This window comes from Hetaerina americana, unplaced genomic scaffold, assembly GCF_022747635.1.
Source record: "Hetaerina americana unplaced genomic scaffold, ioHetAmer1.1.p SCAF_4, whole genome shotgun sequence".
NCBI classification, from domain to species: Eukaryota; Metazoa; Arthropoda; class Insecta; order Odonata; family Calopterygidae; genus Hetaerina; species Hetaerina americana.
The window spans coordinates 7,360,707-7,376,999 of NW_027286985.1; the positions used below are offsets into that span (position 1 = coordinate 7,360,707).

Below are 16,293 nucleotides of genomic sequence, written 5' to 3' on the forward strand. Positions count from 1 at the left end.
TGATAGAGGGAGAATTTTCAGAGAATGGATGAGGCAGGTTGGGGATTGGGTGGAAAGAAACTGGGCATCAACATTAGCGGACTCATGACGACGGTTTTCACACACAATTCAACGTTCCATGCGACGGATGGCGTACTATCCCATTTGAACTACATACCTGCATCCTATGTACGGAATTGGATATTTTTTTAATTCCGCTACTGCCTTGATTCAAATCTTGGCCTTCGAGTGTGGAGGTGGTACTCAAACCACCGCACCAATCCGATTCCTTCTCTTTTGTCATGAGAAAGTGATTCATCCAACTTACGCCCAACATGTGAGGATACAACCGAGGTGGATAAGATGACTGTATGATTTTTCCATTTCCGTGGCTCTGGTTTAATGGAATCCTCTCCCGGCCAGAATCGACGCTCTCACAGGAGCGCATCCACCGGGGGGGGGGGGGAAATTTTTGGGGGCTATTTCTCAAGACCAGACCAGAATCCCTATTGTCTGGGCATTTGCCCTTCGTTTTCAATGCTGCTTCGGTGAGACAACGTCCACCCCTTCAGCGTCAGTGGTTGTGCAATTGGCACATGGGAAACAATGGCGAACGAAAGTGTAAATGACGAACGTGTACCTTTCCAGTGTTAGTGAAGGAGAAATTGAAAGAAGGACCACTAGTGGGTTGGCAATTGGCCTTAAATTTATGCAAGAACTAAAATTAACTTAATTTAAGGGCGGGAACAATTTGCCCAAAACTCGTCAACATGACGGGATAACATTTTCTGATTCTACAAACTTAAATTTAGCTTTTTAACACTCTGGTCTAAGCTGTGTATATATAATGTATATATTTTTTTTCCTTTGTTTTTTTTTCTTGAAATACTTTTTTTTATATCTATTTAGATATATATATAAATTTATTATTATTATTTTTTTTATTGCTTTTATCTGATATATTATTATTATTTTTTTTATTATCTTTTTTTTTAACATCAATTTTTGCCCAACGGGCCCTCACACTTTAGGTCTAGTCGGGGCCAAATTCATATTTACTGTGATATATATAAGATGCAACATGCCTTCTTATATATACACTTACATAAAATGATGATTAGTGTTTCAAACTGTTTACTATATTCACAAAGGAAAACCCTTATTTTAATAAAAATATTAGTAAGTTGTTAAGAATGAAAGTCTCCTCCTGGAGAATATTTTGGCGAAAATAAAAATTGTTTACATGCATGCCTTTTACTACTTTTTCATAACTGTTATCCTCTCTACCTTAAAATTATGCATCATAGGGTGTGTTGCGGGTATAATTTAGTGCAACATGTTTCAAATTTAACGTGACTTTAAACTTTCTTTTTAGGAGAAAAGTAAGTCATATTTTTTTTCAATTCTGAAAATGGCCACCCCCACAGAAGTTTTTCTATGCCCGCTACTACTACCACCTCTCCTCTGTTTCCTCCCCAAGGTGAGTGTTGTATAGGGTTTGCTCCACCCGCAATTTTACTTTATTTTCAAGTACACCCGCCGCGCTTCACGTGCATGTTATACCAAATGATAGGCATGGGAGACGCTAAAAATTATGTTAATAGTGATGTATGATGCAAGAAATTAGGAATTACCTTTGCAAGCCCACGCTCTTTTCAGTGACAGTTTGATGTAAGTAATTAGGAGTAGATACTTGACGCTAAGCACTTTGCTAAAACATGTTCAATAATTTTTCCTCTTTGACATGCTATTTTAATAGACAATATTTTTTGAAGCACCCAAAATGAATAATACTTAGTGTAATTTTAACCAGCAGTTTTTCGGTATTAATGAACACAATTGATAAGTAAATCAATAAGCACTTAAGATTACTGAAAGTTGTAATTATCACATTGCATTAAAATAAAAAGTACGTGAATTATGTAAAAATAAATTTTGTTTGCTACCCATTTTGAAAATTTCCGCCAATTTCTTTCAGTTCAGTTGCTTACAGTCGCTTTCGTCGATTTGTTCAATGGTTCTAGACGATCCAGACAAGAAATGAAAATAATAATTGAATCTGATTTGGAATTACGTGTTCACATATTTATTTATTGACTTAAACATAACTAAAGTCTCGTAATTCTCCCCTACTATGATAGTGATATACCGATTGCAGCCGGTGCTGCCAACATGCATATCGACTATATCGACCTATCGTGCTCAAGCTCAATCGTGATGAAATCTCCTTACAAGATTTTGTGAATTGCGATATCGGCGTAATTTGTAAAGTACTGTACCGCTTGGTTGATAGTTTTTCAGGGATACATTTTAGTCTAATTACCTGCTTTTATCTGGCCGTGAAAATAACAATGGGTGAGCCTCAGCTGATTGAAACAACTCAAGTGCCGGTAGAAGCTGCTAAGCAAGCAGAAATAACGCTGGTGGGCGATGAGCGTCTTTGGGGCGAACATCAACCGTTTGATCCTCTTTCACATGATCTCACAGCAGATTTTCGACTGACCAAGTTCGCCGATCTTCGTGGATGAGGATGTAAAGTCCCCCAGGCAGTTTTATTGAAACTGCTGGAGGGGATTGAAGCAGACGCTTCAGAAAGTATTGAGGGGGCGAAAGGAATTGGTAAAAAAATGTTCTGGCCCTGCCTTTATTGATGTACCGTAGGTTTTGGGGTATGCGAATAATTATGGAATTGTTAATTTTCAGGAATCGGATTAGATTCTTCTGTCACTCCTCTAAGGCACCCTGGTTTATTTTTGGTTCAAACAGTTGATTTCTTTTATCCTTTGATCGACGATCCTTACATTATGGGTAGGTTTACTTTGAGAGATATGTATGTTTTTATATAAGTAGGTAATGATATATATTTTTTCAATGTTCATTTGCCATTTACAGGAAAGATAGCATGTGCCAACGTTCTCAGTGATGTGTATGCAATGGGGGTTACCCAGGTTGACAACATGTTAATGATTCTTGGCGTATCCACGAAAATGACAGAGAAAGAGAGAGACGCAGTCATCCCCCTTATGATGACTGGTTTTCGGGTTAGTTCATTTTTTCGTAATTAGTAATTTTGACCTTGACCGTTGAAAAAAAACCAATGTTTAGTAATTCTGTAGCCTGACCAATTTCTCCTTCACTGTCCTTTTACAATAAGTACACTAATATTCAAGTGATGTATGTGAGCAAATTATTTACAATTTGAAATTGAAAACTAAAGTATTAAGTGAAAATAAATATTAAATGGACGAAATTCTGTTGTTGCTGAACGCATTTTAAGGTAGAAAAAGTTGTCCTTACAATTATTGCTCAATATAAAAATATCCTCAGTTTGTTTGGAATTTTGAGTCCTCTATTTTCCAATATTAACCCTTGCCACCAGTAAAAGAAATAATCATCTTATATTGATACTCTTGAAGGTCTTGCCACTCGGTATAGTTCATGATGATGCAACATGTGTATGGATGTGTAAAACTGGACTGCTATGCACATATCTTATGGAGCTCACCAAATACAATTTTCAAGCAATTTACTTCAAAAACTAATACCACCAAGTTGATCAATTCATAAGTAGTAGTGGTTTTTATGGGAGGCAACTGACAGCTAAGGGATGGTATCCCTTCATTAAGGCGCCATTAGGGATGGTATCAATTCATAATTTATACTCAGTAGGTCATGTATTTTCCAAGCCATATGCGACAAAAATCTAAAGATTCCATTAAAAATATTTGGCAACTCCTCCAGTGAATGATTAATTTCTCAATGCAGTAATGTTTTTCATGCTTAAAAAATTAATACAATTAAAAACGAATTAAGCTATGGTGTCTCATAAAGCTATGACAGTTTGATGTATGATTCTGAACTGTATTCAACTTCATGGTTGTGTTAAAAATAGGAATGAAGCCCTATGAAACTACATCATCAAAAAGAAAAAAAACATGAATTTTAGATGGTAGTAGCATTTGTGGGCAGATAATGAAAAAGTTTCGGAAAAACCTGATTTGGATTTTTAAACTTAGTTTGGTATGCTGACATGGAATTACCCAGCCCTTAAAAAAATGGTTTGTAAAAAAATAACATGAAATGAAAACTCATGTTTTCATTAAAAATCACTTTTTTAAGTAAAAATCAATACGAGTAGAGAAAAATAGGAGCTTGTTCAAAATCGAATTCTGCGAAGTGACTCCTGGCCTGTCTGCATGTGTGTTCTAAGTGGCTCTATCTGCATGACATGCGTGTGAGCTTATTCGGTACTATTCTATATTTTTGCTTTGAAAATATAAATCTCTGCCAGTGTTGTGAATGGATTTTATTACTGTTAGAAAATCTGGGCAACAGTTGTGCTGCATTCGTCAACTCTCAACTTGTAAGTGATTGATGTGGTTTCTGAAGAAGTCACTTCTGTTTTGACAGAGAATTTAAATTGGAAAAGTCTACGATAAAGCAAATGGTTTGTGACCATTTTCATTTGATCTTTAGTTTTTGCTCATTCTTTTTTTGCAAAAGTAAGGAACATATACTTTGATTTTGCATATCGGAAGTGTATTAATCTGCCCCTGTATGTCTTCCTGTGCATATAGGATGCTGCCCGGGTGGCTGGCGTTAAGATAACTGGTGGTCAGACTGTAATGAATCCTTGGTGCACCATTGGTGGAGTTGCCTCTTCAGTGTGCTCCGAGTCTGAGATCATCATGTAAGTTACATATTGGATTTGCAGTGGTGAAGTTAACTGTATTCTCAGATAAATGGCATTCATGCTTTGTTCTTAGATAAAAAAATACCTAGGAGATGACTTTTTTGATTCTGTGGGAATTTGACATAAACAGCTAGCACTTTAGAAGGCAAATTTTCTTCTCTAAGTTGTTGGGCTTGATGAAATAAAGTTGAAGTGGTCCACCCTGCTATAAACCCGTGTGAACTTTTTCTGTTGACTCATTATGCTTAAAAATATTATAACAATTTACAATAATATAGTAACCGTCCTGAGGCCAGCTTCTGAGGGAGAATGAGCTTTGAAAGCCTGGATGGGTTAATTCAGAAGACTAAGTGTGATAATTAGGTTATCTAGTAGTCTTTAATATCTAGAATCTTACAGAAATGCCCGATGATTGGCAGCCATTTTTTTTCATCCACATGCCAGTTTGAATCATGGAAGAGTTCTGTCGACAAACTGATCATTGCACAGGAATTCCACTGTTGCAAAGTAATTACATCAGTTTACTTCAAGAAAAGAAAAACAAGGCTTGTAATTAGTTTTAGACAAACTGTGTCATGTGTAACTGATTATATTTGTATGGAAGGGCTCGCATATTGGGTTTGTTTTATGTTATATACAATACAATAAATCCTGTTACATTAAATCCTGTTGAATGGATTAATATTTAAAGCAGAGGTTAACTGTATGTCTGAGAGGGTAAGGGCTACTGTCCCTTTCTCCTTGGGCAAATCTATTTTATTTAACTTGGTTTATTGACGACTTTTTTTTTATTATACTGGCCTTTTACCATGAAATCATGGACTCTACTGTTTTCATTTATTTTGACCCCTCACTTTTATATCTCCCTTGTCCAGTTAGAAATCCTGGCTGAATATATTTGAGCATATAATATTTATTCTCTTCATTGATTCAGCTCTTGTATTGTAATCTGTATTGATTGCGTAGTAGTCCTTGAGTTTTCAATGTTTCTGGAGTTTGATTGTTTTCCATGTTACTAGGCCTGGAAATGCAGCCGTAGGAGATGTTCTGGTGCTGACCAAACCATTAGGAACCACTGTAGCTACACTAACATACCAGTGGTTCAATGCCCAAGGGGAACGCTGGGGACGCCTCCGCTCTGTGATTACTGACAAAGATTGCAAACTTGCCTATGCACGTGCTATGTCTTCCATGGCGCGTCTTAACCAAACTGGTGACTATATTTTTGTATATATTTGTGAATTGTTGGGAGGATTTTCATAAGAGTAAAAGTACCTGAAACCACTAGTTTGAGCCTGTTGAGAAATGGGTCTAAATTTGTGGTGGCATGGCTTTTTCCAGCTCTGGTTTAACAAGTGTATGTTATTAGGAAAATATTATTTATTATTTGTATGACTGCCCCCGTGTGAATTAACATATAAGCTCCCCCAATGCAGGGCAGGACTCAATGTACTGATTCAATTGTAGTAATTTTTCTTGTTTTCATGCGAGCTTTCATATTGCTGGACTTCTCAAGAATTCTCAAATTTCAGTGTACACACTGGAGTAGGATTTTTAAGTTTGTTGTGCAAAATCAATGCAAGAGGGCTGTCACCTACCTGGAAAATTATAAATTGGTAAAACCTGGAAAAGTGTTAAGAAAACATGCTGGAAAAATTTTTCATTCGTTTTAATTTTATCCTTTTCAACACAACATGGCAACGTAGGTGCCTGACATTTATTAAAGGACAACAGGCTGAATTTGTAATTTTTCATTCAATATTCCAGATCATCGTTGCTAATAATAATCTATTAAATAAGAAAGTGAGATTCTTGACTTCTGATTTATTACCATGCTCAGATTATAATGCATGTCTTCCTACGACTGCACCCAATTAATGTGTGTGTGCATGTGGGATGAAAATGGAGGAAATGCTTGAGCTCATTTTTTAGGATTGTGGGGAATTAAAATTTTGGTATATTTTGTGATTTCTATTGAATTTATGTATTTTTTCTTTGAAATATGCTGAATAGCTATTTTCTTGTGAAATATTTCATTGAATTGGGCATATTAACCTCAATGTATTGCAAATTCCATGTACAATCTTTGAATGACACTTACATACTTGCCAAACACCTTGAAACCTAAGATTTTACACTGAAAGTGTAAGTGCCTGAGAGGTTTGACTCTTAAGAAGAAATTAAATTTTTAAGAACCTTGTGGAGAAGAGGATAGTGCTTACAGAGTTTCTATACATTTCTAATTCTCCCCATCTCAAACTGGGACGGCAAATAGGCATTGCACAACGGTCCCCCACCACCTTGGTCCACTCTATTCATTTCACCCTCCGTGCACCTCCAAGTGTGGGTAGCCAACTCATGCTCTTCTTTACCTGTCCACTTAAACCATTCACCTAATGACATCTCTCATCCTCCTCCCCATTAATTGCAATATGTAAACCTGATCATGTCCTATAACTGCACAAGGTGATGGAAATCTTCTACAAAACCCACCTTGTTTTGCTCTAAATCAGAAAAATTACCTTGGTGAAAAAACAAGTTGGTACGTCATCATTTGAATATGAAAATGTTCCACTAAGTTATGATGGAAGCAGTTAACCTTTTATTGGTCATCCTAATGACAAGAAGGAGATTGAATGAATTGAAAATGCAAGTTTCAGCATGAAAATTTTTCAGTAAGCATCATAATTTTCATTTTTACATCATGTTTGCCTTCAAAACCACCATAGTTTTTTGCATGAAACTTTAAGAGCTCACTTAATAGGTGTGTTAAATTTAACACATCATAGTAGGGGACAGGGAGGGTTTCCCAGGAAGAAATGATATAAAAAAAATCATATAGCTTGAATAAAACAAATTTTTGATGAATGTATTAAAATTGTGTGAATCTAATTTATTATGAAGTCCTCATGTTACTTTAACTCTAATCGCTTTATTTATGTATTGGCCTGACTTAAGGAAAGTTTTTCTGTAAAATGTATGGCAAATATTGTACATTATTGAGATACATATATCCACGTTAAGTTAAGAATATTATATCGTTTTGGGATTGAAGATAAGCTTTTAAAATGGAAAGGAACTCTTATTCTGACTGGAAGAACGTCGATTAACATAGACACAAATTATGCATCATTGGACATATCCTTGGATCACCAGACCCATAATGAATTTATAACATGCTTTCAGTACTCCAAAATGCTTCTGAAACAGTTTCAATGCTGATATGACTACCACCATAGAGTAGTTTGTTATTATATCTTAATGCTATTTTTTCCTATTATCTTAATAATATTTTATCTGTTCTAGACTAGATTAAACACCGCAGTTATTATCCTTTTGATATTGAGGCATTTTCTCTTCAGACATTTTAACCCAGTCCCACTATCAAGGGATTTTTCTACATATGAGGGAATCCATTACTTTACTAAGAATGCTGATAGATTACTAATTGTTTCTGCAGAATACATTGTTATTAAATTATTACAAGGTTGTTAAGGTGCTCATTTGTTAGTCCATTTCTGCACTTCGTGTAAATATTTCCTAAATCTACCCAGTTTATTTTTCAAGCTTAAGCAAAGAATGAAACTTTCAGAAGATGGTTTGCTAGAGGAGTAAGAGACTGTGTAGTGAAAATGTCTTTTAACTGAAGTTCTTCACTATGTTTAACAGATTTCTGTTGTGAATTCCTTGGTCAAACCCATAGGAAAGTCTCTGAAATGGACCAGATTTGTCTTCTCTTACATATCAAGCCCTGGAGTGATATAGTAAAGTGTGGTACTGATACTGCTTCAGGCAGATACTGCTCTTTACTATTTCATATGCTGAGGAAATACTACGTAGTGAGGAGATGCTGGGTAGTGTGGGAAGGACTTGAATTGCAAATGAAAGTGGGTAGTGAGATGATTAAGCAGGTATGCAATAGGCAATAAGAGTCTGATAGGCAAGGGGTTACAGTTACTATTAAGTGCTTTAAATGCAAGAGCTATGGGATGAGGATTAACCACTAGGAAATAAAAGTAATGCGAGTCACAGCAAGCAAGGGGCAAAGTTGCAGGAACATTAGGATAATTGCATGAGCAAAAGAAGCATTTGCTGGAAGAAGAGAATTAATAATTGATACATTAAGTGAAGATGTGGGAAAAGATTGACTTTCATAAGGAGTGTAGTGTTTTGTGACTCTGAAGATCTGGTCGTTGAGGTATGTGCAATAAATTCGCGAATTGGTGCAATCTGGTGGCTATGATGTGGACTATATAGCCCAGCCCACTTGCAGCGCTAGTTCATTGAGACCCAATGACCAGTCTGTGCTTGGCAGATCATTGAGCTGTGCGAATGGTGTCAGTTTCTGTTGTCCTTGTTTTTACTGTTTGTCGAAAATGGAAATTGATGAAATCGCGGAGCAACAAATCAACATCAAGTTTTTGGTGAAGTGCGGTAAAAGTTATCAAGAAATTACTGAAATATTGACAGCTGTTTACAGTGATATTACTCCAAAGAAAATATCCGTTTTCAAGTGGATTGAGCACTTAAAAGATGGCCCACAAGATGCTAAGGATGATGCAAGGCCGGGATGACCTTCAACCATCTATGTTGACGACAGCATTGATCGTGTGCGGTCCCTTGTCCTTACAGCTCGTCGAAAAAACTTTCCAAATGATAGCTGATGAACTGAATTCAGGAAAATTAACTGTGCATACTATTTTGACCGAATGTGATGGATGGATCCTTCACCATGACAATGCACCTGCACAATCAGCATTGATTGGTCACCAGTTTCTGTCACAAAATTCAATCACCATCCTTTATAATTCTCCTTATTCGCTAGATCTCGCTCCCTACTACTTTTTACTCTTTCCAGAATGCAACAATGTGATGAGGGGACATCACTGGGAAGATGTGGACACAATAAAGCAAGAAACAACGGGAAAACTAACAAGTCTAACTGCTGAGGACTTCCAAGGGTGCTTTATACATTAATGGAAAAGAAGATGGAATAAGTGCATAGCAATGAGTGGAGAGTACTTTGAAGGGGACAAAATCGATGTGGATTAAATTTTGCAAAATAAAGTTTTTATAGCCTCAGTTTGCATATTTATTGGACATAGTAGTATGTGCATGTATTGGAGGATTTTGCCATGTGGGCTAGGTGGATAATGGTGGAAATAAGTTGGATAAAGAGAAAGACAAACTCACATTTGAAATAGGGTGTGCAAAGAGAGGAAATTACTATTGAAATCAATCAAAAAAGGGTTTAGAAAAGTGAATGGGGAAAATATTGAAAGGTAGTGTGGCTGCAGTAGAATGGAGAATGTAGGGTACGTGGGGTATTGGAAGGAGGAAAGTAGGTTTTGGACAGCACGGAGGCGAGCAGAAGTTATGAATTGCTGAAGAAGGGAATAATGTAAGGCCAAAAAAAAGGTCCTCATGGTACTAATAAGTAAAAAGTCAGTGGCACACATCCCAAACCTACCTTTAAATAGGTAGAATATTTTGAATGAGAAAGCCCCGTTCAGGAATTGAAGGTGACCAAAATTGATTTGGACCCAGCACTCAGGTCATTCACATTAATCACTCAACCTTGCCTGAACCTGAGAGGTACATTAATCATATTTGTAAATAGTGACCTAGCTCTATGTTATCGCAATACCTGGAAGAATAATTGTGCTTAAAGAATACCCTGCAAGTTGTGGCTAGAGCATGTGGCCAGGGAAATGTGCTCTCGAGGTGGTGATAAGTGACTGTACGAGGTCTGTTCAAAATGTATCACGACTTTTTTGTTTTTTCAAAAATTATTTATTCACGAATATCTATTTTTTCCCTTCAAAGTAATCCCTGTTAGATATTTTACACTTGTGCCAATGTTTTTGTGATCTTAATCAGCACCTCCTTCGATGCAGCCTTTATCTCGTCTATCGTAGCGTCATCCTTTCGTTGGCCTCTTTAGTTTCGGGAACAAGAAAATGTTTTTGGGGGCCTGGGAACACAGTGGCTGCAGCATCATTGATCTGTTGTTTTTGGCTTAAAATTCACGCAAGAGCTTCGATGTGTGAGCATTGTCATGGTGAAAAAGCCAGTATTTGTTCTTCCACAAATCTGGGCATTTGTGGTGGATTGCTTCGTGATAATTGCGCATAACTTGGAGGTAATATTTCTTATTTACCGTTCTATGCCGTGGCAAGAACTCATGATGCACCACGACCCTGCCATCGAAGAAAACTGTAAGCAAAACTTTCGTATTCAACCGAACTTGGCGTGGTTTTTTCGATCTAGGCTCGTGCTGCAGCTTCCATTGGGATGATTAAGCGTTACTGTCCACTTCATAACTATAAACCCATGATTCGTGTCTACAGAGGGTCACCAGTTATGACCCTCTGGAGCAAATTTGGGTCGTTGCGGACAGAGTCATTAGCAGTGTTAATGCGTTGCTGTTTTTGGTCGAAATTGAGCAATTTTGGTATGAATTTTGCGGCGACGCATGTCATGCCCAAATCATTGGTAAAAATCAAATGGCACGACAAGCCAATCGATATGTTTAGGTCCTCAGCAACTTTTTTAACTGTGATTCGACAATTGGCCAATGCTATTGTCTTCACTTCATCAATGTTTTTGTATGTTGTTGACGTGCTCGGGCATCTAGCATGCTCTTCGTCGTTCACATCTTCTCGACCCTCTGAGAATATTTTGTACCAGCGTTAAATATTCTTCGGTCCAAGGTAGCTTCTCCATATGTCACAGCCATCAATCGGAATGCATCCACCCACTTAATTTCGTTTTTCACCCACAAAATTGATACAGAGTCTATTCTATTGTTTCAGGCTTTACTTCGTGGAAGTATTTAATATCCATACTAAAAAGAAAGACTCGTACTTTTCCACAGATTTTATTATACGGTACAACAAGTCTCACTGACTTGCGGCATCATCAGGTACTTGATGATGCCGCATTGTAACGCAAACGCGTTGTACCGTATAATAAAATCTGTGGAAAAGTATGAGTCTTTCTTTTTAGTATGATACACAGAGTCTTTGATACATTTTTCGGAACAGGCAAAAATCGAAGACAAGCCAAAACATGCCCAACCGAAACAGCTGTCATCAATTAACTGAACATTCAAAATGGGCGAACTTTTCGGCATTAATGAGAGACACAAGTGCCATACATAACGCCACAAAAAAATCGCAAATCAAATATACGTAACCTGCAAAAATTCACAATTCACGATACTTTTTGAACAGACCTTGTAGGTTCAGGTTTCTCATTTATCATATTGGCATTCAATGCAACTAGTCATTTCAAAAGAGCATTCTGAGAGCCAGAATAGGAACAGTAATAGACTGAAAGATGCATAGAATATATTTATAGGTTGACTGAAATGCTCCCTGAAAAATATTTAGAAGCAGATGAAATCATAGTAGTAATGCAACAATTTTTCAAAATGTAAAAATCATTTGGCTGGACCAAGATTTATCCTGGGAAATAGTTGCGTTACTATGCACAGTAACAGATGATTCAGTTAAAAGTTACTGTTGCAGTATTTCTTACCTTTTCCTTGAATTTGGCATATTAAATGCTGCGATGCTAATTCCAGTACATCAATTATAAATACACCTTGTGAACTTTTGTTAAATGCATATTCACAAGTAACAAGTCCAGGAGAGATGTAATTTAACAGTTTCAATGTTACACATAGTCATCAATTTATATTTAATCAATATTTTGACATATCGACCATTATCAACAAAATAACATTATTGTTACATGGTGGTAATGGCAGTGAATTATAGAATGCCAACTGATGGATGTTTAATGTATCTTAAATGACATCTTTAGGAACTTACAATGAATGCTTCTTGTTTATAGGTTGACCCTTGATTTTTTTCATTGAAATTTTGTATTTTACAGGTCGACCTATAAGCAAGTATGTACAGTAGTTTATGCTTATATTGTTTCGACCACATTCCTGTGAAGCTATAGATTTGTTTTAGGCCACTCATTTAGGTTTCTAGATTTACATTCAATTCATATCATATTGCATATAATCGTTAAACTTTGCAGATATTTACCTAATTGTTCAAGAAAAACTCATGAAAATGAAATTTTCGAATTTTATTTTATTGTCAAATCTCAGGCAATTTGGCAATTTAAGTTAAAAGCAAATCAGAATAAATAAGTAATTTCTTTTTTTTATCAAGGATTACTATAGTTTTATCATAAAAATGAGTTAGGTCATCCTTAACCTTTTGCACTCGGATGTCAAGTGTGACTTGACACGCTTGGCGATGGCAGCAGCTCGTATGTCGAGCCACACTTGACACGGAGTTTCACCACGAGGGGAATTGGGATTTTTGTCTATTTTTCCAATAACTTTTCTTGTAATCATCTGCATGAAAGGAAAAGGAAAGTTAAAGCTTAATTAATAGCATGGCTTGTTTTATAAATGATTAGTATCGACCCATTATGTCGTTGTCGACATAAGTGCCGTCTCCAAAGGATGCCACCACCTATGCAGATGTTTGTTGTTATCTATTTACTGTGTTGTAAGTTCTTTTTCATTTGCATCGTTTGCCTTTCATTACTTGGAAGTCAGCTAAATGTAACGCAATGTCTTTGAGAGATTATCGGTGTCTGAAAAAAGATCGCCAGAATGTAAAGTTCTCGTCCATTGCTCACTTCAGAATGCTATCAGGCTTCCATTTATTTTCAACCAGCCATAATACCTCTTATTTCATATAATCTCTCTTTCTCCTACGAAACTCGACATTTTGTTATGTGTATGGATGAATATAACAATGAAAATTATTTGGAATACATATATTGTTTTGGGGTCGCGGTAGTCCAGTGGGTAGAGCATTGGACTGCTGACTGGAGGGGGCCCGGTTTGATTCCTGGGCAAGGCACTCTGGGCACTTGCAGCTCCACCCAAGCTATGTGATTTTTCAAGTACCAGATCTTCCTTGGAAACCATAACTGGCACAGGAAAAGGAACTGGCCTCCCTACCCTGTTGTGTGAATTTCACATGCCGTCGGGCTTAGTACTGGGTGAACTCTACCTTCACCTACCAAACTGACCTTTGGGTTGGTTACTGTGTTTATGGTTTCTTTATATATTTTTTTAGTAATTGAATTATGATTATCATTTTCAGCTGCTTTGCTTCTGCACAAATATCAAGCGCATGGTGTGACTGATGTCACTGGATTTGGTCTACTTGGCCATGCTGAAAACTTGGCAAGACATCAGACTGGAGAAGTTTCATTTGTGATCCATAATCTTCCAGTAATTGCCAAAATGGCTCTTGTTGCAAAAACCTGTGGTTCTTCTCTGAGGCTTCATCAGGGATTATCACCTGAAACATCCGGTGAGGATTTCTTAATTTTCCGTTTTATATCAATGGATATCATATGCTTTATGCTGAATAAATTTCTAGATGATATTAAAATTTTTTAGTTAGAATTTCTTGTGGGAAAAGGTTCCTGTCAAAAGATAAGTTTTGCAAATTTGGTTGAGAATGGCTATTGCCTGTTTTTCATTCTACTTGCTATGAAGCTCCTCATTTTTTAGAATGACATCCAAGGATGAAACGGTATCCTGAATGCAAGAATATCATGAAACCTAATAGGTTTTACAATGCTGCAAAAGTTATAGCAAATGTTCATAAATACATATTCTTCTGAGGAAATCTTCAATATGTGCATGTTGTGACTTCTATCACTGAGGTGTTTGTGTGCTGGTAGATCATCGGTGGATGCAGGGTGATGTGTAACAGGAGGTTAAATATCACTATTATCTCGCTATCTTCTTTACTGATCAGAATTTTTTTGCAGTTGCCATTATTTGCACTTCTCCAGTAGCTATTTGTGTGAATGTCTATAATAATTTGTGAGACTAAACCAGTTAAACTTATTGCAGAAATGTGGTTTTTCCGCAGGAGGTTTGCTTATTTGTTTGCCAAGGGAGCAGGCAGCAGAATACTGCAAAGAAATCGAAGCAGCTGAAGGTTACCAGGCGTGGATCATTGGCATTGTAGAGAAAGGAATGAGAACGGCGAGAATCATTGAGAAGCCTAGGGTTATAGAAGTGCCATCTAAGGAAAGAGAGGGCTTTTTGTGGTAGACCTACCAGTTCTGCTTTGCGCAAACTAAGGTGCACATTGTCTTAAATAAATAATTGGTTCTTTTACTGTGCATTTTGAATTTTTACTTGGAAATGTAAGTGGTTGTAAATGAGGAATGTTTATTGCAAAATGATATAGTTCGGGAAGGGTTTTATTTTCATTTCTCATACATTTTGAAGAGTGGCAGACTAGCTTCAAGCAGTTAAGATAGCATTATAGGGTGAGACAATATATGTTTTCCATTCATTTTCATTTTGTAGGGCAGTTACAACAATTCCTGAGACAATCGCACTGAATCCATGAGTGCTGCCAAAATTACCCTATGCTGTTTCAAATGTTAAACCAATAAGTGGGTCAGCATATCCTTATTACTTTCTACTGTTGCATACTCCTGCAAAGCCATGCATTCATTTATTCACTTTAGTTCTTCTGAAATTTAGTTATGTGTCCTTTGATGTCATTATTTTAACTGCTAAAATGGCACTCATGACACTTTTGTTCAATGGAATAACCTCCCTCACCTGTTTTTTTTCTCATATTCAAACAGTCTCTCTTGTACCGATGTGTTTGTGACACTTCCAAATGGTGTATTCATTACCTTTAATCTCTTATCAAGTTCTTTCTCTATACATCAACACACAGGAGTCATCAATATATCAATATTATGAAGGTGGTAACTGCTGATGTGTGTATTAATTGCTGTTTCACTGATTCAATTTTTTTGGGTTTTTTTATATGCCTTAACTATTATAATGTTGGGACCATTTTATGGTTATTGTCATATTCCTAATCAGATGTGATATTTTCCATCACACTAAGTGTATATATTTAACATATTTGTTAATATTATCATTAAAAGTAAAGGCTGTGTTAGAATTGTCATAATACATAATCAAGCTTATGACAAGGGTGAGACAAACTTGTTTCATCAAGGCCTTATCCTTTGAGGTTCACTTGGTTGTATTGATGGCTTAAATGATTGTTCTGCTAATGTGCCTTTAAATAAAATGATTATTAAGTTCATTAGTTTTGGATAATTTTTATCATTATCCAATAATTTTTGTTCCGTTCTATTCCAAAATGTATAGGGCAACTGTCTGGCCAATTACTTTTGGCCTGAAGATACTAATTTTAAATTTTTTAGAATGCTTGGTTAATGTTTTGAGATATTTCAAGTCTCACTGAAGCATATATTTCTGGCAAACAAGAGAACAGGAGGTGAATGTTCGTTAACAAGTCGCAACTATTTGAGGATTAATGCATCAACATTATCCTCAAACCTTTTATGTGTGCGTACAAATACAAATGTGATTGATTTAAGGTATCATAGTCATCGAAAGACACTTTGCTTTGGTGTTACCATTGATATTTTCATCTGTGGTATCAAGTAGTATCTTTTTTCCTTTTTAAATGAGAGAGAAATTCAAACACTGACTGCAGGGCACTGGTTTGCAACCTGGGTGATGTCTTGAGATGTTCCAATATGTATAATCCAGGTATCATAGTTTT

At 36.4% G+C, this 16,293-nt stretch overlaps 1 protein-coding gene across 1 annotated transcript; it reads left to right on the top strand.

The window, feature by feature from the left end:
* Positions 1-2,196: 2,196 nt before the first annotated feature.
* LOC139692026 (inactive selenide, water dikinase-like protein) lies at positions 2,197-15,807 on the top strand. The gene is made up of 7 exons (XM_071590037.1): positions 2,197-2,598; positions 2,683-2,787; positions 2,872-3,020; positions 4,557-4,669; positions 5,692-5,885; positions 13,816-14,028; positions 14,599-15,807. Exons 1-7 carry the CDS (start codon positions 2,331-2,333, stop codon positions 14,781-14,783), a joined length of 1,227 nt encoding a protein of 408 aa, XP_071446138.1. The 5' UTR covers positions 2,197-2,330; the 3' UTR covers positions 14,784-15,807.
* Positions 15,808-16,293: the final 486 nt, after the last annotated feature.